The sequence below is a fragment of the Gallus gallus genome, chromosome 4 (assembly GCF_016699485.2).
Source record: "Gallus gallus isolate bGalGal1 chromosome 4, bGalGal1.mat.broiler.GRCg7b, whole genome shotgun sequence".
In the NCBI taxonomy this organism is placed as follows: domain Eukaryota; kingdom Metazoa; phylum Chordata; class Aves; order Galliformes; family Phasianidae; genus Gallus; species Gallus gallus.
In genome coordinates this window covers 62,759,482-62,778,662 of record NC_052535.1, presented here as the reverse complement: position 1 = coordinate 62,778,662, position 19,181 = coordinate 62,759,482, and the positions used below count along the sequence as shown (strand labels likewise).

At 38.6% G+C, this 19,181-nt stretch overlaps 1 protein-coding gene across 5 annotated transcripts in view; it reads left to right on the top strand.

Moving 5' to 3' along the window:
* Positions 1–1,082: 1,082 nt before the first annotated feature.
* The window catches only part of MICU3 (mitochondrial calcium uptake family member 3), a 48,195-nt gene continuing 30,096 nt past the window's right edge, over positions 1,083–19,181 (top strand). For all 5 annotated transcript variants that reach the window (XM_040699408.2, XM_040699405.2, XM_015285646.4 and 2 more), the window contains exons 1-4: positions 1,083–1,399; positions 11,414–11,567; positions 15,542–15,573; positions 16,405–16,483. In XM_040699408.2, the coding sequence (XP_040555342.1) occupies positions 1,118–1,399; positions 11,414–11,567; positions 15,542–15,573; positions 16,405–16,483 (547 nt within the window). In that variant the 5' untranslated portion in view covers positions 1,083–1,117. The remainder of the gene's footprint in view (positions 1,400–11,413; positions 11,568–15,541; positions 15,574–16,404; positions 16,484–19,181) is intronic.

Below are 19,181 nucleotides of genomic sequence, written 5' to 3'. Positions count from 1 at the left end.
CAGAAGCTGTGCCTCTTGCAACCACGCACCTCTCATGGACATTTTATAGTACAGGTCCAAAAATACTGGACACTTTGTCAGCTTCCAATAAATTTAAGAACTGATATCTCAGTATGACGGATGTTGGTATCATGGGCAACACTATTTACTTTTGGTTTATGTGAAGTGTCTCACATTTTTTTAAGTTTCAGCAGACTGCAGACCTCTGTACATCTGCACCAAGATTTTTCAGGATTTGGAATCATATCACGACATCGGTAATTTTAAGGGACTGATGGACTCACAGGAATCTTCATTCTAATATGTATAACTACGGTCACTGAATGCTTTTGACTCAGCAGTAAAGCTGCAAACAATTTTGATGCTGTTGTTACCTCTTACAGCCCAAATGAGGTATATTCAGAAGCTCTTTCTTCCCTAAAGGTATTGGTTTCAGGCTTCTACTAGGGTGTGTTGCTGGGTCATCCAGGAAGACCTCTGAAGTGTAACTACAAAAACAGAAGGGAAGGTTATGGAACAAGCTCCCCAGGGCAGTGGGCACAGCCCCAAGCTGCTAGAGTTCAAGGAGCATTTGGACAACACACTCAGACAGAGGGTTTGAAATTTGGGTGGTGCTGTATGGAGCCAGGAGTTGGGCTTGATGATCCCTGTAAGTCCCTTCCAGCTCGGGGTGTTCTGTGTTTCCATCAGGCACACATATGAGCTCAGTCCCCACTCATGGCAGTTTGCACACACGGCCCTGCCCAACCACTTTGGCTTAGTCTGCCGAGGCTCGGGCTGACACGCGCTCTCCTCACTCGGTCTAAGAGCCTCTGATCCCCATTGACTTGCTCAGAGCCCACTACTGCCAGAAAGCACCTGGCTGCCTGCTGCTGCCTTGCTCCGAGGCCTCCCCTCAGGCACCAGGACCACGGCAGTTGTTGTGACCGCCGGGCTGCCCGGGGAGGCAGAGGGAACATCTGGGCAGCGCCCCGGTCCGAGGTACCGGCGGGCGGGCGGGCGGAGGCGGGGACTGGCGGGGGCTCTCCCTTCCCCACCCCTTCCCCGTTTCTCGCGAGGTTTTCTCCGGCCGGCCGTGGGGGCTCTGTCCGCCTGTCACCGGGGCGGAGCGGCGGCCATGGCCGCCCTGCGTACCCTCCTGCGGTGGCGCCGCCGCTTGGGCTCCGCACCTAGCGCCCCGTCGGCACGGCGGCTGTGGGCCGGCGGCGGGGCCGGGCCAGCCGGGCCGAGGAGGTGGCGGCGGGAGCTGGGCTGGGCGGCGGGGGCGGCTCTCGCCGGCTACGCGGGCTATCAGCTGTCCGAGCGGCGGCGGGAGCCATCCCGGCAGCCGGCAGCCGCCGAGGCGGGCGGAGCTCGGGCGCTGCTCCCCATCCCTGTGGCGGCCGCTGCCAAGGAGACGGTAGGTGTGTGCGCGCCGCGCCCTGCCCGCCCCGCGGCCTCGCTCCGTGCCGCGGCCGGAGCTCATCCCGAGGCGGCGCAGGACCCCGTGGTGCTGCCAGCCGGTGGCCGAGCGCGGATGGAGGGACGACGGCCCTCTCCCTCCCCAGCGGAGTCGGCTGAGGGCTGGCCGCCGGACTGCCCGGGACTGGAGGTCACCCGGCCTGGAGACGGTCCGCTCTCAGCAGGAGAGAGCGAGGGGCGGCGGGCTGCCGGATCGCTGGGCGCAGTGGGGATTGCCGGCGCCTGGGGGCTTCGGTTGCGCTGCGGAAGCGTCTGCGCTGTGCGTCTCGCACTGTTCTCTGCCTCTGGTGCTCCTCGTCTTTTTTTATTATAACGTAGAGCGGAACCGCTGCTGGCGGCACAAAACCTATGTGTTCTGTTCCTCGCGCTTAGAACAGTTACATTTTTAATATCAGACTGTCAGTCTTGCAGAAGGTTTGCTCAAGGCTTTGTGGAGAGCAGCGGTGCCGGTAAGGTGTGCTGTGCTAAGGCTGGGCTGGCTCAGCAGGAGCAGTGCCTGGCCGGCCTGGTAATTCAAAATAACTGGCATGAACTTGGAAATTGAAATTTCCATGTAGGGAGAAACTCCAGCACAGTGCTATTCTTAGCAAATGATAATGGGTTTGTTTGTTTTTAATTATTATTATTATTATTTTTATGATATGTGTCATATTTTTTAAAATGTTAAGAGCCATGATTAGTTGATTTCCCAGGACGACATCTTTTCAGCCTGCTCATCTGTGCTGCACGTGGCCTGCTTTCTCTACGTCAGGGTTGTGATGTGTGGGAAGAGGCCTTGTGCGGTTAATGCTGTTGCCTCAAATTGCTAGCCAAGGGCGGCTTCTGTGGGCAGTGTTGCTCCTGAAGGAGAAGTGAACCAGGTACTTTTGGCTGAGCATTTGTTGTTTTGTGTGTGTGTTATTTTGAGTTAGGGCACAGAGAACCTAACAAGCTCTTTCAGTCTTTCATGCTGTTTTGATTGGACAAAACGCTACTTCATTTGATTTATCCAGTCTTAAGTTTTCAACTTCTTTTGAGGGAAACTTGGCTGTTGCATCCTAGAACAGCCACTGAATTTAGTGTGGAATGTAATTAGGAATTTTCCCTCACGTAAGTTACAAAATGTTGAAGTTGTAAAGTCAGAAGTTTTAGATGTCAGAATTAACTCTAGATTTGAATTAATATGAAGCAAGGTGTAAAATAAAATGCATCTTTTGTGTGTACTCTAAATGGTTTTGAATGCTATGTAGCTAAATGTGGAGGGGGAGGGAAAAAGTTACTTATGTTCCTATGGAGAAAGACTGTAATTAATTTGGTTTTCAGCTTGAATAACAAAAATACTTGAAGAAGTAGATTGAGTTGTGCGCACCTAGTTTGTGTTGCCAGACTACATGCACAAAGACTGACATCTCAGAATACTTGACTTTATGTTACAGCTTTTATTTTGAATGATCTCATTGATTCCTAATTGGAGACTTGAGTGTCCAGTATTCCTGAAAAAGCATCCTTTCAATTCTTTTTTCCTTTCAGATGAGGATCAAATGGCTGTGGACTTCTTGGGTTGAGTTAGTGGTTTCCTCTTCTTTTTTTTTTTTTTTTTTAATTATTATGTGCTGCAGAAGTATTTGTGTGGCAATAAAGATCATAGCTTGATACTGCATCTACTTGTTGAGATACAAAGAGTTTTCTGACCATGAGATTCATCTGCCATCTGTACTCCATTTATGATTACCCTGCAGACCTGCAGTGTCTTTCACTACAGGCTTCTAAAATACCTCCAGAAGTGTCTTCTCAGAGAAGAAAAGATGCAAATATTGTGTTCAAATTGCATTGAATGGTATTCATGATATTGTGCAACGGTAATATGCTGCTCCTCATTTTCCCTGCACCGAGATGCCTTTTACTTGGATCATTAGAAGAAGCAGCTGATGTCACTGCTGTCACTGTCTAATGCTCGAGTGACAGTAGCTGCTTGGAGGAATTATAGCAAATTATTTTTGCTCCACCCCTGGGGTTCCATATAACAGATAAAAAAAGCAGAAGCAACTTGGCTAACAAAATGAGTGCTTTGGGGTGAAAAATTCTTTCTGAAACATTAATGATGGATAGATAACTGAATTTGTAATAGTGCAAAGTGAATTTGTAAGTGGAAACAGTATCATAATGCATTCAGATATTCAATTACTTGTAATATTCTTGACCGCTTTTTATGTTTAAGATAGATATAGATAAGACAGCCATAGCTAGTCTTTAGTTCACGTCTTCCTTATATCTTGAGCTGGCTTCTTGTGGAAATGTAATAAGCAGAATGACCTTGGTGTTTCATTTAGACAGCTCCAGCAGACAGCAGAATAGGTTTCTGGTCTTCCTAGACAATGAAAAGGATGTATGCATGTTTATTTTGAACCCAGTTTGTTTTGACTTAACAGCTTTCTTTTTGGAGGCCATCTGCTTCCAGATAATGTTCATATGGCCATGTGGTGAAGTATTTTGAGGAGGCAAACCTTATGCAGTTAGTGTGATAAAATACTTGTTTGACCAAATATATTATTGGAGGTATTATGGTAGAGAGTAAGATTTGTTATAGATGCAGCATGAACCTGAGCTGTCTGTAGGATTCCTTTTTCCTACATAGTTTTCTAAGAACAATATCAGTCCCGAGGAGCAGGGGGCTTATATGTAATTACATGGAGTAAAATCTTGGATATTCTAAAGAACAATGCTTTTGTTGTTGTATTTGTTACCGAAGTCCACAAAGCCTTTCACTTAATTTCCATTTAACTCCTATGTGACATTTCATAACCCAAGTAAAATTCTGCACTCAAACCTACTGGTTTTGTGGCAGAAGGATTCAGTGAAGACTGGAAGAGCTACTTTGCAGGTCTAGGAGATGCCTATTCAGAACAGAAACTTTTTGAAAGAACTGTTATTTTGATACAGATTTTCTGTTCTGACAACTGAGAGTGATATTGACCCAAGAAGGGTGCTGATCCTGAAGATTTCAGGCAATATGCTTCTCATGAAGTCTTTACCTTGTCAGGACAGCTGTGTATCAGGAAAACATACTGAAGTGTCAGAATTTTTGTCTTCCACTTCCTTGCTTTCATATTCCTTGCATCCACTGTCATTTCTACAGCTTACTAATATTTTATTGGAAATACCGATGATGACATGTTTAGCACCCCAAAGAGATCTTTGCTGTAACTGTGTTGTCATTCCATAAAGGTAGCAAACCTCAGCTCCAGACTTCATGAAAGAGCCTCTAACAACTGCTTCCTTCAGAGGTGATTTAGAAATTAAGAAAGTGGTTGAGGAGAGACAGACATAGAGAATTTGCTTTATCAGGTTTCCTGAAGGCGCACTTCACTTCCAGGAGAAGCTGCATACTGCAGATGTTTCTAGAGGTTTTTCTTTCCCTTCTACCTCAGCAGTAGTGTCAAACTGTCTTTGAAAATACTCGAAAGGTCAAGTTTATTTGTAGCAGCACATTTCTGAGTGGATTACATCATATATTTCCAACACTGTGAAATGAAGACCAAGACTTTAACTCCAAAACGTAAGGCCAATTCCCTTAGGGAGCAGGCTCTTCTGCCTGCTCTAAGAATGTGCTGCTCTAAGAGATGCAGAAAGGATCATTTTCACAAGGATCACTTGTAGGTAACGGTTTTCCATACACATTGTGTGTTTCGTGCAGCAGGTCAATTGCCAAATGTGGGAAAGTGGTTGGTTCTTTGGGTGGCAAAGCTCCTCATTGTGTAATCACCCTGACGAGGTTAGTGCTTGCCAGCCAGCTGCAGCAAGAGTTGTGTTGAAGGAAAAGTCATGTTTACTTCTTGGCATTACTTCTGTGTTCCTTAAGATGTTAAAAAAATATGCTATGTGTTTGGGATACTGCATGTTTCAGTCTTGCAGGCAGCAAAGCATATGGACCTATACAGCAGAATATATGTACTAACTGAAACTTCTGGAAGAACTTCTGGAGTTTGAGTAATTTACACGTCAGACTCATGTAAGAGGGATGGTTGGAGAATATCTGAGCGTAATATTTATTTTGGAAGATTTCAAGAATCACTATGCTTATGGATAAACACAGTTACCCCAAGAATTTCCTGTAACAGTATTTTATTTGAAAAGGGCCCTTTTCTCAACATTTTAAGCACATTCCAGCTTCCTATGCTTATAAATATTTTAACATAATAATGTTCTTATCTCAGAGAAGAGGGATCAACTGACAGAATTGTTGGTAGTTCTACATCTAAGTAGTCTACTAGAAATATAACTTCTGTAAGCATCAAAACAGTTTTGTCTACTTCTGGGATTTTCCCACACTGGGAACATGACGTTTAACCTTTTGGCCACCCAGCATGAAAACAAAACTGTGCTACTTTTATCTACATGGGAGCATATTAAATAAGCCTCAAGTCAAATCTAAGTGAAGGAAGTAAGGAACAGCAGTGCTTTGAAAGCCTTTTATTTTAATAATTTGCACAGGTTCTCATTGATGGAAGACCGATTACTTGCAAGCAGAAATTCAAAGAAACTCACTCACTTGAAATAAATTACTTAAAGATTAAACTGCTGTAATGTAACGTACTTTTGACTGCAAGCAAAGGTACTTTTAATAGCAAATGTTGGCTTCTTTACCTAAAATAAGTTCACCTTCATGTCGGTTGGAAAAAAGCAAAAGAACACTGATTTGACTTGGAATACATCAAACTGTTGGGTTTTTTATGGTACTGCTGGAGCTATTAGCTTCATATATGTGCATATTCAGTATGTATGTTTTTAATCTGTTTGTTTATAAAATATTTTGCATTAGTTGTAGATATTCTTAGGATCTGAGCATCGGAGTATCATTCTGGGGTTTGATAATAGATTCTTTGGAATTGGATTTTATTTTTTTCCAAACAGTAAATCCTCTAGCTGGTGTTAAAGCTTGTCTCTGTGGAAAAGTTAAATCTTTGGCCACAGAATAAAACCTCTGAATTGCTGTCTTAACCGGATGTGAGACCGACACTGGGCAAAGAGTGTTTCTGTTGTGTTTTTAAGAAAGGTAATTATGCCATATTATGTCTTCTACATCTTACTTCTACTGAACCTCACTAGTATAATTACCATTTACTGATATTTTCAAGTAGTTTGAGGTCATATCTACTGCAACATTTTAATTGCTTTGATGTTACTATGTGAGCTCATGTCTTGCTTTAGGCCATCTTGCAGCAGTAGAGTTACTGCATGGATTTCACTGTAAGGCCATACAGGTTAATACATATTGTGCCAAATTCAGACAGATGAGAGAGCCAGTAGGGCAGAAACGGGACCAGAAATGGAGATTCAGCCATGCTTTAAGGAAGTGTGGGCAGTACGTGGAAATCTTTGGTCAGAGTACTGGACTTTCAGGGCTGTTTGTCAACTTTCTACTGGCGGTTAGTATGTGAAAGATGAGCCAAAAATGGGGATGAGTTTTAGATAGCAATTTTGCTTGATAGAAAGCCTAGATTTGCCTCACTTACATTTCTGCTGTGATTAAATGGAGAAAATACAGAGGGATATTACTCTAAAAGTGGTGCTGCAATTCATTTGTATAATGAATTTGAAACTTTGGATGCCTTTAGCAGATACTTCAGACTGTTTGTAATATGTTTGTAGCAGAGACTGTCAGTGGAAGGCACGTGTAATTGAAGCATGATACTCCCATTTGGAGAAATACCTTGTCAAAATTAGTTTGGTCTTCAGCATATCAAAACATGATAAATAAAAATTAAATTGATGTTAAAATGGACTTCAGGAAAATGTTTCCCATTGTATTCTTTGTCTGGTTGTGGTTTGTGTGAGAGTCATTTAATCCATTTTAGGAATTGCTTTTAAATATCTGTGTATTAGGCATGCGTATGTACTTTTACATGAAGGGAATGTTAAGAACAGCAAGAAATTAGGCCAAGGCAAATTTGTGTTGTTTGTTTGTTTGTTTTCGCCTTGTCTGATATAAATTAAGCTGTAATCTATCTGGTCCTGATTCTGCAGGGCGTAGGTTGCTGGGACTGTACATAGCAGCACTTCAAAACGCTGCTGTTGGATTGGCACTGTGCTTGAGAAAAGGCATAACATAAGGTGTGGGAGGCCAAACACCAAGCAATGAGACACTGAGTTGGAAAGAGGAAGGGCAGAAGGATGTGAGCTATGAGCTGTTGGATTACAACTCTCAGTGTGTAGGTTTTTGTGAGATTGTGGAGAAGATAATGCATTGTTTATGAGAGCTGTCAGGCCTCTCTTGCCCCATTATTTCCATTTCCTTTGTGAAGATGGAAGGATGGGAATTAATGGCCGTCAACTGCATTCTTGTTTTTTCCTGCAAGTTCAGTGAAGCAGATTGGTATACGTGTGCAGATAAACAGGAGCTGACCTGCTACTTGTAAGATATTACTGCTGTTGGGAGGTGTGTGACACTCTGCTTGAAGGAAAGGACTATGTCCAGTTTTCAAAAGGTAACATGATATGAGACCCTTGTAGTTATTAGGAAAGTCTGCCAAGAGGATTAATAAATAGAAGAATTAAAAAAAAAAATCTCTTTTGTTTCTCAAAGAGATGTACTTTCATGAAAGTTTTTGAAGATTGTTGGTGATTACAGAGAGATTTAGTCTGGATAAGCTCTTGAAACTTCAAATAGAAATGGGAATCTTATTGAATGATGTTCACTCCTTTGTCAACAGTACCTTCCCTGAGGTACTCAGTGTCTGCTTTCTGTGTCTTGTTCTTGTGTCTATTAGATTTGATAGTAGTTCTGCTGCGTACAACAAGATTGTCTAACCTGGGCATAAGTGTGAAATAAATCAATTGGGAAAAAATAATGATATCGCTGAAATTCTCATACTTGCCTCACTGAATTATGATCCCCCAACATTGGGAAGAATACATTGAGGACATATTTTGTAATTGTGTTGAGAATTCCTTAAATAAATGCCTGGAAAGATACGGGTTGAGATAATACATTAGGATGTCTTGACTTTTTAATTAGCATATTAAGGAGCTCATAGTAATTATAGAGTTTACTCAAGACAAAGTTGCTATAGGTTTCATGAATTGATACCAGGAAATTGGGTGGGGAAAAATAATAGTATTCCTGTCGGTGGTCTTAGCAGTTAACTAAGGCTCATACCTGGGGTCTTTTGCAGTCAAAACCTGCTTAGCCTTAACTTGAACATTTAATGTATGAGTCCAGTGATCTAATACAGAAAGTTAAGCCCTGTATATGTTTGTTTGAGTCCATGTTAGAAAAGCAGCATAAACAGCTTGTTCTGATTCTTTCTGCTGAAACCACAAAGCTCAAGATTCCTCAGAATAAAAATACACTGGAGCCTGTAGTTTTCCGATCATGCTAACCTGAAGTAGGTGCAGGTTGCTGCTGAAAGAGGTGTCTTGCTTTCATGGTTTTCCATCAGTATTCCACATCATAACATCATGCAATGCACTGGGAGCTAGAGTTAGTGCTGTAGTCCTGCAGATTGTTGATCTTTCTGATCTCTTGGTCTCAGAAGAGAAGAATGAACTACAACTTCCAGAAGACTTCATTTTTCCATTTCCATTTTCTGTTTGGAGGGAAAGATAAAATGAACTGGGAGTCATGAGACCTCTCTCTTTGCTCCCTGGCTGCTTTGCTGACAGAGTTAGAGTAAGGACTTTGGTTTCATAACTCTCTCTTTTGCATTTTTATTCTATTTATTAGCTTCAATTTCTGTAGTATGGTATTATATTGTGTTATCTCACATTCCGCTACTATATATAGTAAATTAAGTTGTTTTTTCTTTAGTTCATTGCTGCCATTTTCCTTTGTCCAGGCCCATCTCCCTACCTTTTCCCTTTCCACCTCCTCCCTTTCCTAGGATGTGGCTCTGTGGGTCCCTTTGCCCCCTGGTCACAGCCGAACCATATATTTCCTTTTCTGTAATTTACAAATTCCTGTGGCCTAGGTTGTGGAACTAATATTCTTCTTGTGGGATAGATCCAGGAATTTATCTGCCTACAAATAGCACCACCAAAACAAAAATTTGTCAGACGTATCCATTCCTGTATCCAGTTTGACACTTAGCAAGTAGAGGATACAAGTGCAAGAGCAAGGGCATGCAGGGTTTTGAGAGGTATGGCTTGTCTTGGTGGCCAGCCAATGTTCGTATTGAGTTACAATGACATTTATCTGGAGTGTAAAATACTAGTATTGTTATACAGCCAGAGAGAAAATGTGAATTGGCTAAAATGAAGCAGCAACTATGAGTTTGGAGACTGGAGTACTTACATGAATTAAGTTTGAACATATCTTAATTCCATGTTTGCAGTATGTTGGTTTATATTAGCATAGAGTACTTCAGGTTATGTTAAAGTATGTCTTTAACATACTCTTCAAGTACTTACAGTCATCAAAAAGCAAGTTGATATTTCTTGAATGATGCATTATCTGCAGATTCTCCTGATTATGCATGATTGATCATGGCTGATTACAGTTGATTACAAGTACTGTATGTGTAACATGGCCTTGAAGAGTGTCTTCTCTGAAAGCTGGCTTTGCAGAGATACTGCTTTATTACTTGTGTTTACAACCTGCATTTATTCAAAAGCATGTTTGTGATAGCAATAAAATAACATGTATATCAAAAATAAGATAGATTGTTAACCTTCAAATACAGGGGTAATCAATTATCTTGCTGCAAGCTCTGCTGAAACAATTAAGTTGTGTAAATCCCACATGAAGGCATAGCTTGAATGCCACTGGACTGCAGAAGGATCAGCAAGACCGTATGCAGACAGCGAGATAGCACATGAATGTTTTGACTTGCAAATGGTTATGTCAGAAGGGAATTCTTTGGGGTTGTTTTTTGTTTTTGTTTTGTTTTGTTTTGTTTTTCCTCCTAAAGGGGCCTACAGGAGAAATGGGGAGAGACTCTATCAAGGAGCGTAGTGCTAGGACAAGTGGTAATGGCTTTAAACTAAAAGAGAGGGTTCTCTAAAAACACAAAAAGCATTTAGATACTTTCTTAGTTAAAAGACAAATAGACATCAGTTAAATTATTGCTACTATTTGCCTCTTCTTAGTTAATTTTGATACATGAGGTGTTTTAGATATACTGTCTGAAATGACAAGAATAATGATGACAATGGCAGAATGGGTTATTTCACTGGTAAGATGCTGCATTCCTCTTCTCACATACTGGGAGAAGTTACCTGTATCATTGCTTGTCCTTTTATAAAACAATTTAGTTTTGATATTTTTAATCTCTGTTAAAATAAATACATAAATAAAATTAAGAAACGTGCATTTTCTTCAAGTTCCTGAATCCACAGAGGAGCTTGCCAGGTTGTGAGCTGTGGAAAGTTTTCAGTTAGTGATACCATACTTCCTGTTTAAATCTTTGACAGTATCAAATAAAGATGTAACAATTGAGAACACTTAAGAGTTTTGTGCTACTAAGTTTACAAACAGTCAGTGCGTAGCCTTGATTGTGGTAGATACTTGAAATAGGAGTAATCATAGGAGGTTTGCACTGGGGAATATTGTGGAGGTGTTTTGCCTATTACCGTCAACAGCTGCGCTCTACGTGAAGAAGCAATTAAAAAGTATTTCATTTTCTTCTGGAAATATGAAACCACAAATAATTATAACAGAGTCATTTTAAGTTACACAGACTTTTTGATTTAGAGTGGCTTTCTTTTCTATGGACCTAAGTTTTTGGTTTTTTTTTTTTTCTTTCAACTATGAGCTCAGCTCATGTCAAAAATTTCACTCAGTAAAGATGACTTGCTAAAATTATGGAAGAGTGAAAATGATAGTGGGGGAATCCTCATTCAAGCTCTTACTGTACAGCAGTATTTGGATGGATTTGACTTAATGAATTATCACTTTTTAATTTAGAGTTTCTTTGTAGGGAATGGCAGTGGCAATCATAAAATGATACATTTAAATTGTTTCCTTCTGTCTTTGAAGGTTACAGAGAACAGATCAGACCTCGAAGATTTACACCTTTATGCAACGCCTCGAGAGCAACGATTTCGTAGGTTTGCCAGTTTAGAATTTGAAGGACAGCTTTATATGACACCATATGACTTCATTCAGGCTGTCACAAATGATGAACCAAAACGTAAGCTGAAGTTTCGTATTGATAAAGTTGCTGTGGATGTGATGGTGATGATGCATGTTATTTTTCCATTTGTTTTTGATTACTACTGTTGTTTGCGATTGGTGTGTAAAGATGCTAGTTCTTCACCTTGGCATCTAAATGCATGCAGTCATCATCCTCATCGTTATTACTTTGTAAACATCTGTGAACTGTTTTCTCTTAGAAGTCATTAGATAAATGCTCTTGTCTTAGAGGTCACACACAGCTCAGTAGGTGTGAAAGATAAGTTCATTTTTACCATTTGCTTTGATGAGGTTACAGTTCTGGATTCTTTCCAAGCAGGACAGTTGGGCTGCAAAATTTCCTTCCTTTGTGAACCTTATGCGTAAATAAGCAGGCAAGAAACCTAAATAATTTAGAATAATGTTTTATAGCTTTTGCTATCCTAAATTATCATCTGATATCATTTGTTTTTTGTTTTTGTTTGTTTTGTTGGTTGGCTTTTGTTTGGTTTTGGTGTTCTGTTCTTTTTGGCTTTGGGGTTTTTTTTTTCTTTTTCCACGTGGAGATTCTACAAGCATATCAAGGTATTCTAAATAACAAACTGTGAGGTAGGAGTTTCAGTCCTCAGGGGATCCACTTTCTACATTTGAAATTAAAGGTAGCACTATTTATCAATCAAGTTAATGAAAAATAAACTATCAACTTTGGTTCACTTAATCTTGTTTATTTTGCTTTAAATATCAAAGAGTGACCAAATAGAAAAGTGAATATCGCAATCCATTGCTGATCTTGTTTGATTTCGGGGCCCTTGGGCTTGCAGTGCATTGGTAGCAGCAAACAACTTCTGAGAAAAGTGAGTATCTTTGCTCAGATATGACATATGTCATACCTCACCGTAGATTTAAGGAAGAAAAGTAACATGTAGAGAACGGTCAAAAGCAGGTAAAACAGAGGAGAGGTTAAAGCTTCTACAGATTTTTCCCATTATTTTCTTAGCTGTAATGAAACAGAGGAAATATTTCAGCTGATTGTGTCAGTAATCAAAACTCCCTTAACTTTTAACTAAAGATACAATCACTCTTTGTAACAGTGAAGACAGAATATAGAGCTTAGACGTTGAAAACTTGCAAAACTTTAAAACTCCTACCAGGAAGCGAATCTTCGTTCTCCTTTTTGCTCACCAGTTGAAATAGAGAAAGTAGATCTCTTCCTATATTTCTATCACAGAAATTGATGTAATTACACGTCAGCACTTCGTGACTACTTCTTCAACCCAAGACTCCAGGTGATACTTTTTCTGTGACCATGGAATTGGGCTCACCAGCTTTTCCCCAGGCAGTTCATCTCATAGCATAGCCATGTATGGTTGTGGAGCATGTGTGGCATGTACTGGATATCGGTTAAAAAAGCACTTCAGCTCAATTTTATGACAGTGTATGAGTGATAGACCAGTCTTTTCCACGCTAATTAAATTTAGGCTTCCTTCTCCATCACGGCAAATATTCAGATTATCAAAAAATAATAATTAAAAAGTGTTAAGCTCCCAAGAGTATTCTGTATGTGTCTTGCCAGAGAAGAAAAGATAAGGAGTTCAAGCAGTGAGGAGCCCTTCTGAGTTCAGTGTAGAAGACCTTGCTTGGATAAAAGTCATTCCCAGGCATCCAGTTAATCTCTGAGACTGAAGGCAAAACTAACCTGTCTGCCTTTAAGTTTTGTACACAAATAGCAGAGATTACATGACAGAGATGATTAAGGGATGGTGTAAGAGGCAGTAAGTAGAAGGAGATGACTTCATTATGGTGGAAGTCGTATTATCTGGGATACTTGGGCAGAACTGGGCTGTGAATTTTGGACAAAAGGCTGACAAATAAGAAGTAATAAATGAAGCAAATAGCCTACATGTGTTGCCACTTACAGATTTTGATCTCTGAATATTTAGTTTTAATTTTTGTACTGGTTTGTCAGTTTGAGCAAGTCTTAATTTTCTATTTTGCTCTGTTGAAGGTAGTAAGTTTAAATGAAGTATTTTTCTGAATAAAATAATACATATTTCGTATTTTTGAATAATTTTGGTCTTATTTTAAATGATAAATAATTGGGTCCATGCAGGCCAACATATTAAAATATCTATATATTGCAATTAAAAAGAACATAGGCTTGGACTTCTTAAGGATTAAAACTAGAAAGCAAAATCACCCTTTGAAGAGTAATAATAGTAGCTCTTTATGTCTGCTTTGTAGAAAAGCTAATAATACTAGACCTGAATGAGATCTGTGATATAGTGAATGCATCTATTGTTATTGATTTACTTTGGAGATAGAGTAAACTCTACAAAAGTCAAGAGGGCATTCACTTCCTTTTTTGATTAAACACTGACTAATATGGTATTTTCTTTTATAACATACAACTTTTGACTCTGGGCAGCTGTTATAAAGACACAGAGTAAATGGCATAATTAACTTACTCCTGCTGACTTTACAGTAAAGGTTGTCATTAGGGAAAAATGTATTTTTCCCTAATCATGCTTGATAATTTTTTTTATCATCTGAGTATGCATTTGTACATTTAGAAAGTCAGTTAAAAGAAAAGGAAATATATTTTCTTCCTTTTAGCTCTTGGTAGATATTATAAGAAAAAAATAGCCTAATACTGAGCTGCAAAAAGTATGCATGTAGATATAATATTTGCATGTCTAGGAGGACAAATCCGTGTATAAACGTATGGGAAATTATCTGACTAGAAAACTAGATACAATTATTTTTATGGTAGACATAAACACAAAGCAATTAATGTAGTGAGAGAGGTTATTTTGTTTGGTTTTATTTAGTAGTTTGACACAAGGCTTTAGTAGTAAATAATCAAACTGAAAAGTATGTAAAATGCTGTTACTTGATGTTATGTTGTTGCTTGATGTAATGCACTGTAGTTGGGGTAGGATTTGCAGACACTGTTCGTATTACTGGGATGTAAAACTGCAGTTCCAGACACTTTCTAACCATGAATTAGATCACAGTGAGTGGCATCTGTTTCATGATTGTTATTTAATGAAGCATGGAGGCCATCATGAGAAAGGGATTTCTAATTCTGCAGGTCATTTTGCTCTGTAATAATGAGCCTTTGCCAACCAGGAAGTTACACATTTTACCACATAGCACGCAGCTTTTTGTACTTCTGTGAATTCTCATATTCACAGTGTGTAGCTTAATACTGCAAAGATTTGAGAGGGTGAAGGTGAACCTCAGGTTCTGAATTCTTGCATGTTTCTGAACATCTGTTGTCAAATGCTGGTATCTTCATCTGCTACTGGATGCTTTCATTTTAAGGCTTTATGAAAAATATCAGCTCTTTATTACCCATTATCAGCTTTCAGTTCTGATGAGCAGTTCCTGTTCTGAAATTTTCAGATTCCTTGTTAAAATTTCTTAGCTGCTGTCAAGCTCTATTTTTTTTCTATAAGAGCAAGCATGAATCTGTGTGATTAGGAGTGGCTAAAAGGTGCCCTAGCTTCTGATGATGTGATGATGTTTGAAGGCTTTTTTTTTCTATATATCTTTAAAATGTACAAGTAGTGAAGTAGGGACAGGAATCTTGGTCTCCCCTATGATTTGAATAATACTGCTGCTACTAAATGATAGTTCAGACTGTTGATGCCACAGGTAAACCAAGTGCACCCTATTTCCTGATTAATGCTTTAATAGTCTGTTATGGAGGTAGAAAGTATCAGAGAGATCACTGAATTGGATTTTGATTAAAAACTATACATCTAAATTGATTCTTGACGGTTAGGAATCCATGTATGTGTTACACTATTTACTCTCTTAATAACAGTAAGAATTTTTTTGAAGCAGGCTATAGCTTCAATCTGATGAATACAGTAGGGAAAATACCTCTTTTTTTGTTTAAAAAATCAGTTGTGGATATATTATAATAGTAATGACACCATATTGGCATAACTGAGTTTGGTATGTCCATAACTTTGTCTTTTGTTGTAGGTGCTAAAAAGTGGCGATCCCTTTCCAAGCAGGTGAGTAATAACTCCCTTGTTATCTTATAGCCATGCGTTTTGCAGTAGTTGCCTACTTTCATGATGTGAACTTGCAGTCACAGAAGAAAGAGGGTTTTTAATTTTTATTTAAAAAAAGTTTTACTTCCTTACTTTTCTGTCATTTTAGACAGATCTGAATCTAGAATCTCAAGCAGGCACAGCTGCTCAAGCATGTTATGTTGGATTTACTGACTTCCTCAAACATCTGTCAGTTTCTTCCTCAGCTCATATCTGACTGAGTTTCTTTGTTGTCTAAGTGTAACAGCTGCCTGAAATACTAATGCCACTCTGTACCTTTTGTGGTGTTGAAGTGCCTCTTACATTTCAGTTTGTTTTTTATATTTGTACAACTGCAAGAGAACTGTGTCTGTGTCCCTGTATCAAGAGTAAAGTACATTCATGTTCATGGGTGAAGTTTCCTTTGGTTCAGGTCAAGTGTCTTAAAAAGAATGTAAAATGTATTTGCTGCTGAAGTTACTCACTGCTGCACATATTCACTGAAGCTAAGGATGAGTCTCCTCCCTGGACCTCAGTAAGGTTTTGATAAAAGTTTTTTGTGTCTTTCCAATTCTGTAAACGCTTAGTATTCATGTGAGTATTCTCAGATGAGCAATTTTTGGATTAATCATATATACAAAATTTATGTGAATACTTCCCAAAATCACTGTGCTAAACTGAAGTTAAATTAAATGGCAGAGTTGCGTGCATTTCCTTTCCTTTGCTGATTTCTTAGCACTTACTCATAATCCAGTAATGTCTTTGTTCAATTATTTAAAGACTTGTCAATATTTTTCAATTTTATTTTTTTAGGAATTGAATCAGATCCTTATGGAGACACCACCAGTTTGGAAGGGTTCATCCAAACTTTTCCGTAACCTTAATGAGAAAGGTGAGGGATAAGAATTTATTACTAATATGTGAAGGAACTTCTTCACAGTGAGGGTGACAGAGCACTGGAACAGGCTGCCCAAGGAGGTTGTGGATTCTCGTTCTCCGGAGATATTCAAGACCTGTCTGGAAGCCTACCTGTGCAGTGCTGTAGGGAGCCTGCTTTGCAGGGGGTTTGGACTCAATGATCTATGGAGATCCCTTCCAGCCCCTACAATTCTGATTCTGTTATTTTTTTTCTTTTTCCCTGAACCAAATTGTCACATGTATTAATTTATTGGTGCTGAAGTAGTGTTGTGCTTTAACCTGAGTCACATCTTCAAAAAGATGATTGTCTTGTTTTTTACATTTTACTGAATAGAGACATTCCCTTTAAATCTCTGCAGTGTTTTAATCATGCCAGTTTACAGCTATCATCTTTAAGTGAACTGGTATTTTAGAATAAGTTAAACTGATTTTGACTATTTCACATTCTTTGTTCCAATGAAGAATGATATGTATCATGTAGACAAAATATTCCAGGAAAGACACTACATCTCTTTTTTTAATTGATGCAATGATGTGATTATTTTAAAGACACTAATGGCCCTGGTATAATTGAATAAATATCTTTTTCAAAACAGAGTTTCAGAAATACTGTATACCCCCGTAAATTCATATTATTGATAAAGGATGAGCCATACTTTGGGTTTCATCTTTTTATTTATTTATTCTCTTCCTTATTGTGCTTTATCACTTCAGAAAGCTGTGATAGATTGTGTACAAAAATTCAGGAGCTGTATACAAAAAAATAAACTACATATCTTTTGCTTATTTTCATTACAGCAAAGGACTATTGAAACTTTTAGAGTACTTTCAAAAGCAATCAGAAATAATTGCTATAAAGAAAAAACAGTATAGATGTATAAAATATTCATACCAGCAAAAAAATTCCAAACAAATGTGTGCATTTATTTGATGGATCTGTTTCACAGAAACACAGAATTGCAGAGGTTGGAAGGGACCTGTAGAGACTGAGTTCAATCCCCCGACTACATCATAACATTGTTAAAGGGGCAGATAAGCCCGTACTCTCAGAGGAACTCACAGGCTTGAATTTCACGAGTCTCTAATTGTAAACCACACTGAACTCTTTTTGCCTTGAGTCTGCAGCCAAAACTGGAGAGAGACACAGATACTGGCATGTGTTTGCATTGTATTTCTTTGCTCTAGGCTGATGTCAGCTCAATCTTGAAATATTAGTTAAAAAAAAAAAATCAGCTTCAGATTCTGTTAAGTCAATACATAATTAGTTAAAAGCATGTACTTGAATGTTCCTTACCAAGTCTGTAATAAAACATCTCCAAAATATAGTCTTGATTCAACAATACTTAAGTTTTATGTTAGTGAAATTCATCAGAACTGATGGAATTCAGGGGATCAAAACTAGTGTAATAAAGTTAGTGCTTATAAAGTTATAGCTTTTCAGTACACTTTACAAAAGAAATTGTTACATTATCTGTAAAATGCAATACTGTTTATGCATAGTACAATAGATGAGAAGTCCTTCATAAAATCGTTTAGTAAGTCAGTGAAAGGAGTGAGAATAGAATTCAAGTCTCCTTCGTTCTGATTTAATTTTATTACTGTATGGTATGAGTATTCCCAGACTAATTTTACTCATTTTCTTTAAAACATGCATGTTTTAATATGAAGCAAGTAGCAAGGCCTATATCAATATATTTTGCCATAGATTTATTTGAATTAGATGCACTACACAAATTTATGCTAGCTGTCCTTAGGTCTTGCTATGTTTTACCCTTGAGTGACCTCCTATTCTTTCAGATCTTGGTATAAGCTTTTCTTTCTGTTCAATTGAAATTACAGAACCTCTCTCCCATAACAGTCAGTGCAGTCAACCAGAACTATCTGTCTACAGCTACCATATACCAGTACAAACAAAAGGAGAGAATGCTTTAAAGGCCTTTTGTATCGCTGTCTTCATGCCTGTGGTGGACGATTTGTCAATTGCATTTCCGTCCTGTTTTGCAACAAAGAAAGTGTCATCAAACAAACAAAAATTCATTTTATTATACTTATTGACTGTCTATTAAAGAATGCCTTACATCACTGAATGAAGACCTGTGGGGTATCTGATTTCTTGATAGGTGCTTGTCCAAATAGTCTTCAGTAGGCATTGTCAAAGAATTTCTGCGAAGTGCTGTATAAATTCTAGCCACATATTGATACATTCTTGTGTTATTGGAGAACGCAAATGAAGTATGTGGTCTGATTTTTACCACTGTTCTTAAAATTTCCAGTGCAAAGCTGGGAAGAATGCAAAAAGTCCTTGTGAATGCTATTAAAGGAAAGGATTAACTTGGACTTTTTGTGCTATAAATATTGTTTTTAAAAGTTTCTTAATGTGGCAGTTTTTGAAGCATGGAAATTAAATTTGTTGAGTAATTGTGAAATTCATATAGATAATACAGTGTCTGAGGTTGAATTATATGTTTTTTAGTGAAAAAAAATCATAAGACTATTTACATTGCTTGCTTTGAAAGTAATGCCTCCTATTTATTTTCATGGAAACCACAACAGCTACAAAGAGCACGATAACACTAGTTTACAGAGCACATTCTCAGCTACAGAACACTGTTTTGCAACATAGTCACCAACACTAGCTATGCATTTTCACCAGCAAATAATAGGATACTGCA